The sequence below is a fragment of the Ailuropoda melanoleuca genome, chromosome 13, assembly GCF_002007445.2.
Source record: "Ailuropoda melanoleuca isolate Jingjing chromosome 13, ASM200744v2, whole genome shotgun sequence".
Taxonomy (NCBI): domain Eukaryota; kingdom Metazoa; phylum Chordata; class Mammalia; order Carnivora; family Ursidae; genus Ailuropoda; species Ailuropoda melanoleuca.
The window spans coordinates 29,645,375-29,659,923 of NC_048230.1; the positions used below are offsets into that span (position 1 = coordinate 29,645,375).

At 34.6% G+C, this 14,549-nt stretch overlaps 1 protein-coding gene and 1 pseudogene across 1 annotated transcript in view; one reads left to right on the forward strand and one right to left on the reverse strand.

The window, feature by feature from the left end:
• The window catches only part of EFCAB3 (EF-hand calcium binding domain 3), a 337,832-nt gene that overhangs the window by 186,662 nt on the left and 136,621 nt on the right, over positions 1-14,549 (forward strand). The window contains exons 85-88 of the mRNA XM_034640938.1: positions 779-883; positions 2,167-2,220; positions 2,811-2,915; positions 9,589-9,642. Coding sequence (XP_034496829.1) covers positions 779-883; positions 2,167-2,220; positions 2,811-2,915; positions 9,589-9,642 — 318 coding nt within the window. The remainder of the gene's footprint in view (positions 1-778; positions 884-2,166; positions 2,221-2,810; positions 2,916-9,588; positions 9,643-14,549) is intronic.
• On the reverse strand, positions 12,735-12,846 carry LOC117795859 (annotated as a pseudogene).

Sequence of the window (14,549 nt, forward strand, 5' to 3'; positions counted from 1 at the left end):
GTTTAACAAACTGGCCACCAATGAATTGAGTCCAACCTGCATTCAAGTTTTGTAAGATCTGGCAACACTGGCCCTATATTTCCTCACAACAATAACTGGTATATTTTCTCTTTGGATAAGGCATGTGCTGTCTAGTTTACCACAGCTAGTTTCACTCATTTCTTCCACCTCCAGGCTCCTACAAGCTTGAGTTAATAACTGCTGGCTTAAATAACCAAATGTAGGTAGGCACAGAATATAGGAGGAGGAATATTTTTAGAAAATTAAGTTGAGGGACCCCTGGGTGGCTCAGTTGGTTAGGCGGCTGCCTTCAGCTCAGGTCATGATTGCAGGGTCCTGGGGTCAAGCCCCGCCTTGGGCTCCCTGCTCAGCAGAGAGCCTGCTTCTCCCTCTCTCACTGCCTGCCACTCTGCCTACCTGTGCTCCATATCTCTCTGTCAAATAAATAAATAAAATCATTAAAAAATTAAGTTGATAGGATTGCTTTAAATAACAATCATATGATTCAGTATTAAAAAGAAAAAAAGGCTAGATATCCTAAATTACTGGCCAATTATATAACCTGATTTTCTTCTATGGTATCTTGCCATTAGTCTTAGGAGACCACTCTTTATGAAGAATCAAGGAATAAGTTCTGCCTCATTATCCTTAAACACTATTGGAATATGTGAGAATATGAAAGTTAGGATGGCATTCTTTAAACCAGCTTTTTCATTATTTTGGATCATTATAATGTCCGAAAATTTCCATGTGTCAGTGATTCATTTTTCTTTCAAAGGAGGCAAAGTTGATGCTAATAAACTTGAAAGTGTTTTGGAAAACTTGGGGCTTGAGCTCACACCTAATGAACGTTTGAATTTGTTGAAGACACTGCCACTTAATGGTAAGTCTTATGGGTGCTATAAGCCTAGTTCTGTGGAACTATTTCCACATGTGAAAAATTACAAAATAGTTGCGTTTAACACCCAGTGCTCATCACAACACGTGCCCTCCTTAATACCCATCTAATGAATTGTTGAACACTACATCAAAAAACTAAATGACGTACTATATGCTGGCTAGCTTAACACTAAAAAAAAAGATACAGACATAAAGGAAAAGAAAAATTACAAAATAAATTTCAAATGCTTAAAAACTGTTAAAAACCTAATGCAAATACAAAGAAATATTTCATCACTTAGATTTTGATTTAAAAATCATCAATCTAATCTGTTTAAATTATAAGGCACTATCAAAGGCAAAGTTCATTACTCAGCCCTCAGGTTGCTGATTAGCTAGATTTGTTAAAAAAAAAGATTTAAAAAAAGAGAAAGAAAGAAGAGAGGGAAGAAGGCGTCCAGTTTTCCCAGCACCAGCTAATAATGTAGCTATGTGTGTTCTGAAGCTACAAATATATAGTTTGCCAGTAAGCAAGTAATTTTGTACATTGAGAAAAAGCCACAGTTCTTAACTTCCTCATTAGATTAAATAAAACCAAAAAAAAAATTTTATAAAAAATGTTTTTTAATCCCATAACCCAAATATAACCATTATTAGTATTTTGGTACTCTTCCTTCTAGTGCTCAGTAGATGATAGATTGATAGATAATATTTATGTGTATATTAATTTACTTATAATTCTTATATCTTCTCACAGTGTTAACGTACATATTTATCATAGAAACCTTGATAATGCAAATAAGTGAAAATAAAACTATCTCTATTCCCAACTAAAAGCAATAACTACTATGAGAATTTTGATGTGTATTTTTCTGGTTCTCCATGTATGAATATATATTCCTTTTTTATTTGGCAACCTTATGGATGAATTTTTGCAAGCATTCTAAAACTTTTTGAGATTAAATTCCTTTAAGTAGAGTTGTAAAATGGAAGATATGTTGTTTGTTTTCTCACATTTCCTTCCAGAATATTGTAATTTGAACTCCCATAAACAGTATTTGAGGATGTTATTTTCTCTACGTTCTCAATACAGGAAAAAAAAAAGAGCATCTCATGATTATGATTTACAATTCACTCCTTTACCACTGAGAGTGAACATTTTAGTATATTTATTTATTTGCATTCAAAATGTTCCTTATGCAAAGATTTCTAAATTCTTTCTTTCTGAAATTAAAAGATATGTGCTATCTTTCTGACTCCATTTTCAAAATATCCCATTTTTTATAGCAGATGGAAAAGTATATCAAAAAAGGTTGATGAAGGGCATAAAGTCTCTCAAACGTGAGTAAGAAGCACAGTGAAAAGATTGAATCTGAAACCTTTATTTGTGTTGTTATAATATGAATCATTCTTTCCTATATAATTGGATTTACTTATGCTTTCTTCAGTAGATCTGAATTTTACCAGGCAAACTAAGTAGTTTCCTGTAAAGATTTGGCAGAAAGTGTTAAATTTTCTTGGATTTTCCTAACTCTGCCCCAAAGAAACAAAGTAAAAACACAAAGCAAAAGGTGAAGAACGAACATTGTCAGATAAAGATTTCAGTCAAAAGCAGAGGCAAATAATTTGAAAGTACAGACAACAAAAACAACTCCTGTTTTATAGAATATTATGTCAGCCATCTCTAGCTCTCGCTTTTCAAAATCCTAATATAAAATTGAGAGGAATTTGTATTCTCCTATTAACTGAACAAAACTGGGTTTTTAATATTTGTCTTGAAAATCTTCATAATACTAAGAAATATGTGAAACGTTTTTTATTGTAATAAAACACATACTTGATAAAGAGGAATAATAACACAACAGAGTGAATGCATGGTCCAGTTTTAGAAACATTCGATTTACTGTATTCCTTTCCTGTTCCTTACTTAGAAGGCAATGTTGATGTCAACAAGCTGGACACTCTTTTAGAAAACATGGGAATCAGCATCAAAGAAAAAGAATTCATGGATCTGATAGAAAGGCTGTCAGATGCTGGTAAGCATGTAATCACCCCTGTACTTTTTAAGAGGTACTTATTGTTTTCATCTTTACTGAGATATAATTGACATATAATATTGTGTAAGTTTAAGGCATACAGCCTGTTGATTTGATATACTTGTGTATCATAAAATGATACCACCATAGCTAACACCTCTGTGATATCACATAATTATCTTTTTTTTTTTACAGTGAAAATACTTAAGATCCACTCTCAGGAACTTTCAAGTATATAATACAGTGTTGTTAACTATAATCACCATTCTGTATTATATTCTCAGAATTTATTCACATTAGAAATGGGACTTCGTACCCTTTACCTAACATCTCTCCATTTCCCCACCTCCTCCCTCAGCCCCTGATAATGACAGTTCTACTCAGTTTCTATGAGCTCAGCATATTTGTTTTTGTTCTTTTTTAAAGTTTTATTTATTTGAGAGCAGGGAGAGGCAGAAAGGGAAGGTAGGAGAGTCTTAAGCAGACTCTGTGCTGAGTTCAATCCCACAACCCTGAGATCATGACCTGAGCCAAAATCAAGAGTTGGATGCTCAACCAACAGTGTTACCCACACACCCTGAGTTCAGCATTTTTAGATTCCACATATAAGTGATATCATACAGTATTAGTCTTTCTCTTTCCAACTTATTTCACTTAGAACAATGCCCTCAAGCTTTATCCACGTTGTCACAAATGGCAAGATTTCCTTCTTTCTCATGCCTGAGTAATTTTCTATTGTATATAATATACCACATCTTCTTTATCCAGTCATCCACTGACAGACACATATCTTGGCTATTGTGATTAATGTTGCAATGAACATGGGAGTACAGATATCTTTTTGAAATCCTATTTCAAAGTGGGATTTTGAATTATAAGCTAAGCTGTGGGGTTAATGGATCATATGGTAGTTCTATTTTTAATTTCTTAAGGAACCTCTATTCTGTTTTCCACAGTGACCGCACCAATTTATATTCCCACCAACAGTAAGCAAGGGTTTCCTCTTCTCCACATCCCTACCAGCATTTATTATCTCTTATCTTTTTGGTGATAGCCATTCTAACAAGTATGACGTGATATCTCATTGTGGTTTTAATTTGCATTTCCCTGATGATGAATGATATTGAACACCTTTTCATGTACCTGTCGGCCACTTGTATGTGTTCTTTGGAAAGATGGCTGTTCAGTTCCTCTGCCTGTGTTTTATTTATTTATTTTTTAAGATTTTATTTTTTTATTCGACAGAGATAGAGACAGCCAGCGAGAGAGGTAACACAAGCAAGGGGAGTGGGAGAGGAAGAAGCAGGCTCATAGCAGAAGAGCCTGACGTGGGGCTCGATCCCATAATGCCGGGATCACGCCCTGCCGAAGGCAGATGCTTAACCGCTGTGCCACCCAGGCGCCCCCTCTGCCCGTGTTTTAATTGGATTTTGGGGGGTTTTGCTATTGAGTGTATGAGTTCCTTATATATTTTGAATATTTATTCATTATCAGATATATGGTTTGCAAATATTTTCTCCCATTCTTTATGTTGCCCTTTCATTTTGTTGATTGTTTCTGTTGTTTTGCAGAAGCCTTTTAGTTTGGTGTAGTCCCACTTTTTTCTTTTGTTGCTTGTGCTTTTGGTGTCATAACTTAAAAGACCCATGTCAAGAAGCTGTGTTTTCTCCAGGAAGTTTTATCATTTTTGGGTCCTATATTTAAGTCTGTCTTTAATTCATTTCAAGCTCATGGTTTTGAGTGGTATAAGATAGTGGTACAATTTCATTCTTTTGCCTGTGGTTATCCAATTTTTCCAGCACCATTTATTGAAGAGACTGTCCTTTCCCTATTGAGTATTCTTGGCTGCCTTGTTGATAGTTGACTGTATATGTGAGGTTTTATTTCTGGGCTCTTGATTCTGTTCTGTTGGCCCATGTATCTATTTTTATGTTGTGCCATACTGTTTGATTAGCTTTTGTAGCATAGTTTGAGGAGGAGAAGTTAAGATGGTGGAGGGTTAGGGAGACCCTAAGCATGTCTCATCCCTTGAATACAGCTAGATAGTTATCAGATCATTCTGAACACTGAAGAAATCAATCGGAGGTCTAAGACAATGAAAACTGCAAGTCTGCAGGCAGAAAAGTGACCACCTTTTGGAAGATTCTTTTAACAAGCAGACCAAAACACATGCAGGATCTAGTTTTGTTGTTGTTGTTGTTGTTGGGTTTTTTATTTTGTCTTTTTCTTTGTTCTTTTTTTTTCTGGACAAAATGATGAGATGGAGATATTTACCCCAAAAGAAAGAATGGGAGGTTGTGCAACCAGGGTTTTAGTCAATAAGTAATTAATTAATTTATAAGTAAGATGTCTGAACTAGAATTTAAAACAATTATAAGGATATTAGCTGGGCTTGAAAAAAGCATAAAAGACACTAGAGAAACCCTTACTACAGAGATAAAAGAGCTAAAATCTAGTCAGCCTAAAATTGAAATTCTATAACCGAGATGCAGTCCCAAGTAGAGGCCATAAAAATGAGGATGGACAAAGCAGAGGAGCAAATCAGTATTATAGAAGATAAAATTATGGGGGAAAAAAGAAGCTGAAAAGAAGGGGGAAAGAAAGGTAATGACCACAAAGGTAGACTTAGGGAACTCAGTGACTTATTAAAATGTAATGACATTCATATCATAGGAGTCCCAGAAGATGAAGAGAGAGAAAAAGGGACAGAAGGTTTATTACAACAAATTTTCGCTGAAAACTTCCCTAATCTGGGAAGGGACACAGACATCAAAATCCAAGAAGCACAGAGAACTCCCATTAAATTCAAAAAAAGCCAGCCATCACCAAGGCATATCATAGTCAAATTGTCAAAATATACAGTTAAGGAAAGACTCCTGAAAGCAGCAAGGGAAAAATGTCTTTGACCTACAAGGGAAGACAGAACAGTTTTACAGCAAATCTGTCCACTGAAACTTGGCAGGCCAGAAAGGAGTGGAAGGAAATGTTCAACATGCTGAATAGGAAAAATATGCAGCCAAGAATTCTTTATCCAGCAAGACTGTCATTCAGAATAGAAAGAGAGAGGGGCACCTGGGTGGCTCAGTTGTTAAGCGTCTGCCTTCAGCCCAGGGTGTGATCCCGGGGTCCTGGGATCGAGCCCTGCATTGGTCTCCCTGCTCCGCTGGGAGCCTGCTTCTTACTCTCTTGCTTGTGTTTCTTCTCTAGCTGGCTGTCTCTCTCTCTGTCAAATCAATAGATGAAATCTTAAAAAAAAAAAAAGAATAGAAAGAGAGAGAGTTTCTCAGACAAACAAAAACTAAAGGAGTTCATGACCACTAAACCAGCCCTGTACGAAATTTTAAGGGGGACTCTTTGGGTGGTGAAAAAAAAAGACCAAAAGCAAGAAAGACTAGAAAAGACCAGAGAACATCACCAGAAAAACTAACTCTTCAGGTAACACAATGGCACTAAATTCACATCTTTTAATAATTACTCTGTAGTATCATTTGAAATCAAGAAGAGTAATGCTTCCAGCTTTGTTCTTTCTCAGTATTGTTTTGGCAGTTCAGGGTCTTTTGTGGTTCCGTATAAATTTAAGGATTTTTTTTCTATGTCTGTGAAAAAATACCATTAGAATTTTTATAGGAATTGGATTGAATCTATAGATGACTTCTGGTAGTATGGACATTTTAACAATATTAATTTTTCTGACCTATATGAGCTGTAGTTCCATTTGTTCTTGTCTTTTTCAGTTTCTTTCATCATGGTTTTGTAGTTTTCATTGTATAGATGTTTCACCTCCTTATTTAAATTTATTTCCAAGTATTTTGTTGTTTTTTCATGCTATTGTGAGTGGTATTATTTTCTTTATATCTTTTTCAGATATAAAGTATAAAGAAATGCAACTGATTTCTGTATGTTGATTTTGTATACTGCAACTTTACTGAATTCATTGATTAGTTCTGACAGTTTTTTGATGGAGTCTTTAGTATTTTCTATATATAAGATCGTATCATCTATAAACAAAGACAATTATGCTTCTTCCTTTCCTATTTGGATGCCTATTTTCTCTTGCCGATTGCTCTGGCTTAGACTTCTAGTACTATGTTGAATAGGAGTGATGAGAATGGGCACTCTTATCTTGTTCATAAGGCTCATTTTCTTATAGGCTTTTCTTTCTCTCTTCAAACTAGTGGGTTAAGTGAGTATTTTTTAATGAAACAGTAAAGCTATATATTGTTTCATGAGCCTTCATAATCAATTGTGTGTGTGTGTATGTGTGTGTGTTTAGAATTCTTAATGTGGCTTACAGTAAAAAATTTGAAAATCACTGGCTTCAATGATAGTAATATAACAGTTCTATTTTCAGTCTGTTGTTCTTTCCATACTCTTCCTGGCTGATTCCACTTAACCATATATATTTAAGATTTAAGATCTTTTATCTCAAACCTATAATTATTTCATGCATTTCAGTCTAGGACAGTGAGGTCATTTTATGTAGCATGATGGGGGCAAGTATTTGATCAGATACTCTAAAAATCCAGTTAGAGTAAGGAATAGTAAAAATGATGTATATGTACCATACATATTTTATTTCCATGAAAAAAATGGGACTACATTTTAATTTAATGTAGCCATACTCTGGAGATTTTCTTGCACAAAAATACCCATTTATCATCTATACTCCCATTTTCAGTTTCTCTTAAGTAGAGCAAACTGCTTTTTTAAAAAGTTGAGCAGAAATTTGCATCAGAATCCATCTAGATTTGAATTCTTTCCCCAGTCATTTTACAGTTATCCACACCAAATTCAGCTTTACATAACATTCAGATTTGTTTTGTTATGGTAATAACTCCCTTTTCCATTTATAGTTTATATAATGATTAAGTTATCATCAATTTAATAATAAATACAACTCTATAAACAAACCTGGAAACAAGCTCAACAACTTAACCCATAGGAACACAAATGTGCTGGCTTACTAAAAGCGTAGCTTACTAGATGTAAAGTTTAGCTTGCCATCAGCATCAGTGTGACTATTTTACAGTAGGAATGATGAATATAGTTCAGGCCATCAGGTGGTTAAGTGGAGGTCAGTTAAGAAATCTTCTATATCAACAAATCTCTGTTGAGACATAGATTTCCCAGTGGAAATCCAAATTCAACATCTAAAGAGTAAACTATTTTCCTTGTTAAATTCATTCCTAATTCTTTATTTTTTTTATTTCTCTGCCACTATCATCCACCCATAATTACTCATGAAATAACCCACAAATTATCTTTGACTTCTCATGTTCCTTCATTTTTCCTCTTAAAAATATCCCCAATTATTCTCTACCTTTGCTACACTACTCTTAATTCAAATCCTTGTCATCCTTTGCTTACACTACTATGAAAAGCTTCTGACTAGTATAACAGCCACTAATCCCCTTGCCTTAAATTCATTCTACACACACCAGATGATTCAACTAGAGCGAAAATCCAACCTTCTAATTCTTCCAATNTATTTTTTTTATTTCTCTGCCACTATCATCCACCCATAATTACTCATGAAATAACCCACAAATTATCTTTGACTTCTCATGTTCCTTCATTTTTCCTCTTAAAAATATCCCCAATTATTCTCTACCTTTGCTACACTACTCTTAATTCAAATCCTTGTCATCCTTTGCTTACACTACTATGAAAAGCTTCTGACTAGTATAACAGCCACTAATCCCCTTGCCTTAAATTCATTCTATACACACCAGATGATTCAACTAGAGCGAAAATCCAACCTTCTAATTCTTCCAATAAAAACCTTTCAGTGACCCTTCATAGCTTATATGCATCGAGTCTTACAATACGTCACAGTGCTAAGCATTTTTATGATAAATTAATTTATTTATTCATATAACAATACCTATCGAACATCTAACACCTCTCAGTCTCTGTTTCAGCCTTAGGAATACAGCCATAAATGAAACAAATTAATGTAAATTTTGTGGAGCCAGGATTTGTATCTTTTTCTTTGACTGCTCTTTTCCCAACTCCAGGCAGTCTGATGTCAAAGTCTTAATTATTGTTAATTCCAACCAATCTCTTTCAACTCATCTTTCCACTCCCTAGGTGGTATTTTTCCCTCAAGCAAAATTTAAAAGCTTTAGTTTACCACACACTGTGTTCTTCATTGCTCCTTTTCCTGGGATCTTTTGTCTTTCTCCAATGATAGAAAATAACATAATACCATAAACAAAGGTTTTAAATGTATACCAATCTTGTGTTATCAGCCATTCCTAGAGAAACATGGAATTAGAAATAGAATGAATCCAAAAGACTTGAGAGAACATTTTTCCTNCTGGGATCCTTTGTCTTTCTCCAATGATAGAAAATAACATAATACCATAAACAAAGGTTTTAAATGTATACCCATCTTGTGTTATCAGCCATTCCTAGAGAAACATGGAGTTAGAAATAGAATGAATCCAAAAGACTTGAGAGAACATTTTTCCTTAGACTTTATGGTTCAAAGAATCTTAGTGCCCCTGGCAGATAATGGAGCTATTAAAATCCAAGAATTATAAATTTAAAAAAGATAAGATATAGTGAATAGCTTTCATCTAGGCTCTACTTCATAATTTAAGTATTTTATGCTTTATGCTTTTTTTCTGAGTTTGGGTTACCAGTTTCTAAATTTTGTCTTGACTTACAGATAAAGGGAAGGTCAAACTAAATACATTGATGAAAAAATTGAGTACTGTTTTAGGTAAGTGAAAAATAACTTAATTTTTTGCACTGTTTTAATGATATTTTCTACCATTTCTTTAGTCCCTAGTTAATTTCACCATTTTAACCCTTCATTAATTAAACATTTTCATTAATTAACATTAATTAAAGATCTCTACCTGCTTTGATAACTTATTATTTTTTTTGATAATCTGTGCTTTTGCAGCAGAGGCACTAGGTCTTTGCATAAGACAAAAAATTTCAAAATTTCGGTTATAACTGAGATACTATATGTAGACATGATTATTTGAATAAGTCATCAACAATATAATTTCTTAGGCAATTATATTAGCCTTATAATATGTAGTATTTTCCTCTAACATTATGAAGACATGCCTTTTATTATAAATAAGGGATAANAGGCACTAGGTCTTTGCATAAGACAAAAAATTTCAAAATTTCGGTTATAACTGAGATACTATATGTAGACATAATTATTTGAATAAGTCATCAACAATATAATTTCTTAGGCAGTAGTATTTTCCTCTAACATTATGAAGACATGCCTTTTATTATAAATAAGGGATAATGATGTATTTTTAAGTCTGATATTAACTCTGCATAATATAGCAGGTGACCTTAGGTCTTTGTTATCATCTAGAAATAGAACATGGTACTGTACNCATAATATAGCAGGTGACCTTAGGTCTTTGTTATCATCTAGAAATAGAATATGGTACTGTACAATCACATTTTGTTTTGTGTTTCATAATTTATATTCATTTGATAGTGTTCTATTATAGCCATGGCAACAGCATTTTTTTTTAAAGATTTTATTTATTTATTTGACAGAGATAGAGATAGCCAGCGAGAGAGGGAACACAAGCAGGGGGAGTGGGAGAGGAAGAAGCAGGCTCATAGCAGAGGAGCCTGATGTGGGGCTCGATCCCGTAACGCCGGGATCACGCCCTGAGCCGAAGGCAGATGCTTAACCGCTGTGCCGCCCAGGCGCCCCGGTCAACAGCCTTTTCTAAATAATGTGGGAATGTTTTTATTCTTAATTCCACCTTTTGATCCTCACTCAACCAAAAGCACAGGAGAGATCATCAAGAACTATCCAGACTTTCACTATTGCAGATTTTCCTTGAGAGGAGCTGACATCTGAATGTCAGGATAATTTCATCCTGGTTTTATCTTTGAATCATTTGTTTAATTATTTGTTCATACAGTGGCTACATCGAAGCATTTAAGACTCTGAAAAGCAGACCTCAAACAGCTGTGAGACAAACAAAACTAGCTGAATGTATTATAAGAAGGAAATGGAAAGCACTCTAGAATCATGGTCCAGTATTTCTCAGCCTGAAGAAAACTAGTCCCAATAATGCCTATTAATGCCTAAGTCTATCTTATATACCCAAGTTGTCTTTTCTTTTCTTAGATAAATTAGCTCTATAGTGTGAATCCAAGTACAATAAATAGTATAGATAAATTAGATCTATGGTGTGAATCCAAGTGCATTATTAACAATTGTGCATATCCCCCCTATAGTTGGTCAAAAGAAAATTCAAAGAAATTCTGTCATTTAGGAAATTTTAACTGGTTTATTGTACTGAATGATAGGGCGTGAACTATATTATATGCTAAGTCAGTCACAAATTTTTTTATTACTATGGATAGAATATATTATACTTAGGAATCTCTTCCACCAGATATTATTTATTTCCCCAGAAAAGTTTCTATATCCTTGGACTAAGAAGACAAGATCCATTGAGACCATCAGAAAGTCATGCACAATTCATGTGCATAAATTTTCAATTAGCCCTGCAATAATTCTTTTTTTTTAAGATTTTATTCATTTATTTGAGAAAGAGAGAATGAGAGAGAGGGAGAGAGGGCATGCACACCCGCGCATGAGAGCGGGGAGGGTCAGAGGGAGAAGCAGACTCCCCGCTGAGCGGGGAGCCTGATGTAGAATTCAATCCCGGGACTCCAGGATCATGACCTGAGCCGAAGGCGGTTGCTTAACCATCTGAGCCACCAGGTGCCCAGCCCTACAGTAATTCTTTAAATTGGTTTGCTAGTAAAAGGCCGAGTTATAGAGTTGGGACTGTCCTAACTCTAGCAAAGTGATTGTCTCTAGTAAAACTTAAACCTCAATAAGTTATTGGTAGAAGTAAGGGAGATCATGATAGGTAAAGTCAGAAGTGTATAATACTAAGTAATAAGAAAAGATATGACAAAAATAATGAATAAAAATAATGTGGAAAAAATACACAAAGCACTGACACTCAGTGTTTTCTTATTCTCATGGTCTTGGATGGAAGCTCTCTACTTCATGAAGTTTTCCACTTATTCTAAGGATCTTGGATCTTGGGTCAGCAGGTGACTTATATGAACCACCTGCTTCTTGGACACTCTGGAGAACCTCAATTTAAGTCTCTAATTTTGCAGTTCTGATAATGTCTCTTCCATTTTTCCGGAAGTTTTGATATTCAGACACATTGAAGTTTCTAAATAATAGGTAAAACGTCTTGTATAATCATGAATAATTACCAAAATAAAGCATATTGCCCTATTGTTGAATAGATAAGATGGAATACTCTAAGTAGGTAGCAGGATATCCAAGTTTGTTGGCCAGTATGAGTGCTATGGATTTTTGACGAGAGAGTATTTCAACCCATCCAGAAAATAAACATAATATTATTATTACATATTCGTAACTCAGAAAGAAGCAACTATATAAAATCCATTTGGATATGCCCAAAAGGTTCCTTAGGGTGTGGTTCTAACCCAGGGCTCAAAGTTACAGATTTTTCATAATTATTTTCATTTCAGATGAGGCATGAATTGGTGATGTCCACTAATATAATACAAAATATCCTAATCAGTGTTTAATAATGTGGTAAATTTGTTCCTATAGTGATGGGTTATTTTATGTAAGATTTTGGCAAATGTCATTTTGAAATATTATCTGATGCAACCAGGTAGCAATCCTGGCTTTGCCATATCTTATCCTCATGAAAATTATAACCTGGCCATTCCAATTATTTCTTTACAAAATTGAGGTCAAATTTTGTGCTTCTGTAATGGAATCTTTGAATCTGATCCTACACTTGTTTTTCTATTATCTATAAAAGGTCCTTCAGAAAGAACTTTAATTTTTAAAAAAATGAAAAGATGAACCACAGACTGGCAGGAAATATTTGTACTACACTTGATCTTAGCCAAAAGGCCGAGAAGCGATAGGAAATATTTGTAAAACACATATCTGATAAGGGACTTATATCCAAAATACTCAAAGAATTCTTAAAACTCAACAATAAGGAAACAACCTAATTAAAAAGTGAGCAAAAGATCTGAATATTTACCTCACCAAAGAAGATATACAGATGGCAAATAAGGATATGAAAAGATGCTTAACATCGTATGTCATTAGGGAATTGCAAACTAAAATAATGAGGGAATGCTACACACCTATTAGAATGGCCAAAAAGAGGAATGCAAAATGGTATAAGTCACTTTGGAAAGACCATTTGGCAGTTTCTTACAAAGATAAACTTAATCTTATCATAAGATCCAATAATCACAAATTAGGTATTTACCCAAATGAGTTGAGACCATGTGAACACAAAAACCTGCACACAAATGTTTATAGCAGCTTTATTTATAATTGCCAAAACTTGCAAGCAAGTAAGATGTCCTTGAATAGAAGAATAGATAAACAAACTGTGATACATCCATATAATGAAATAGTATTCAATGATAAAATAATTGAGCTATCAATCTATGGAAAGATATGGAAAGATCAGTGGTTGCCAGGAGTTGGGGGGGTGGCACAGGGAGGAGAGATGAATGTAAGGACCACAACAGACTTAAGGTCAGTGAAACTATTCTGTATGTTACTGTAATGGCGAATACATGACATATTGTGTTTGTCAAAACCCACAGTACCGTATGATGCAAAGAGTGAACACCAAGGATAGAGCTGGATCAATAAGAAAAAAAGATAGGGAGCTTCTAGAAAGATCCATGGGCAGGCTTCCTATGCTCTCCTTCTTATGAGGGGTCACACATAACATACCTTCCTTCCAGCAGCAAAAATGTAGTTACATATATGTGCTCAGGGAAGCCCATTGGAGACTCAGTCTCCATGGTTTTTTATTTGGAGCTACTCACACAGGCATCCTCTGCCTATCAACTATAATATACCAGACTCCCAGAAGAAAAACAAGTATTCACCAAAAATCACATTGTTTACACAAGTTTAGGCACAGTGAACTGGCCTTTTCAGTTGGTATTGAAGGGAACATTCTGAAATTCAAGTTCCCAGATGCCAGCCAAATACCAACACAGCAAGCAGGCTCTTCTGAAGAGAGCAGCCTCAGGCCTGCTACGTTAATGCTTTTCTGCACAGTCTATTTAGTAAGATCTGCTAAAGCATTTTCTCTAGTCTTTATACCATCTGTTTTACTGTGGGCTTTTCTACCTTTAAGATAGCAATGTCTTTGAGCAGCATCAAGGCACCAAGTAATAATTGCTATAAAAGTATATCACCTATCATTTGGTTTAACCAATTTGAAATCTCTAGAAAGGGCCAATATTCAGTCACTTGAACCAATCTTGTATCTGTTAAGGACTTAGATCTTTCAAGAGAAACTGAAGTAATTATTGCATCTTTAACATACTATGGTCACTTTTCACTATTAAGACAAGACCCATCAACAAATAATATTAAGTCAGAGTGTGGTACTGAAATACCCAAAAGATCTGTTTAGGACATGGACACAATTACGGAAATTATAATTACAGAAGTAGAAATCTTCTTCATAGGGTAAAGGTAACAGTCACTGGTTGAGAGTGTTATACCAATGGATAATAATATGGGGAGAGAGTAGGAATATTCCATAATTAGTAACCAACTAGTCAAAAAATATTGGATATTCTCAG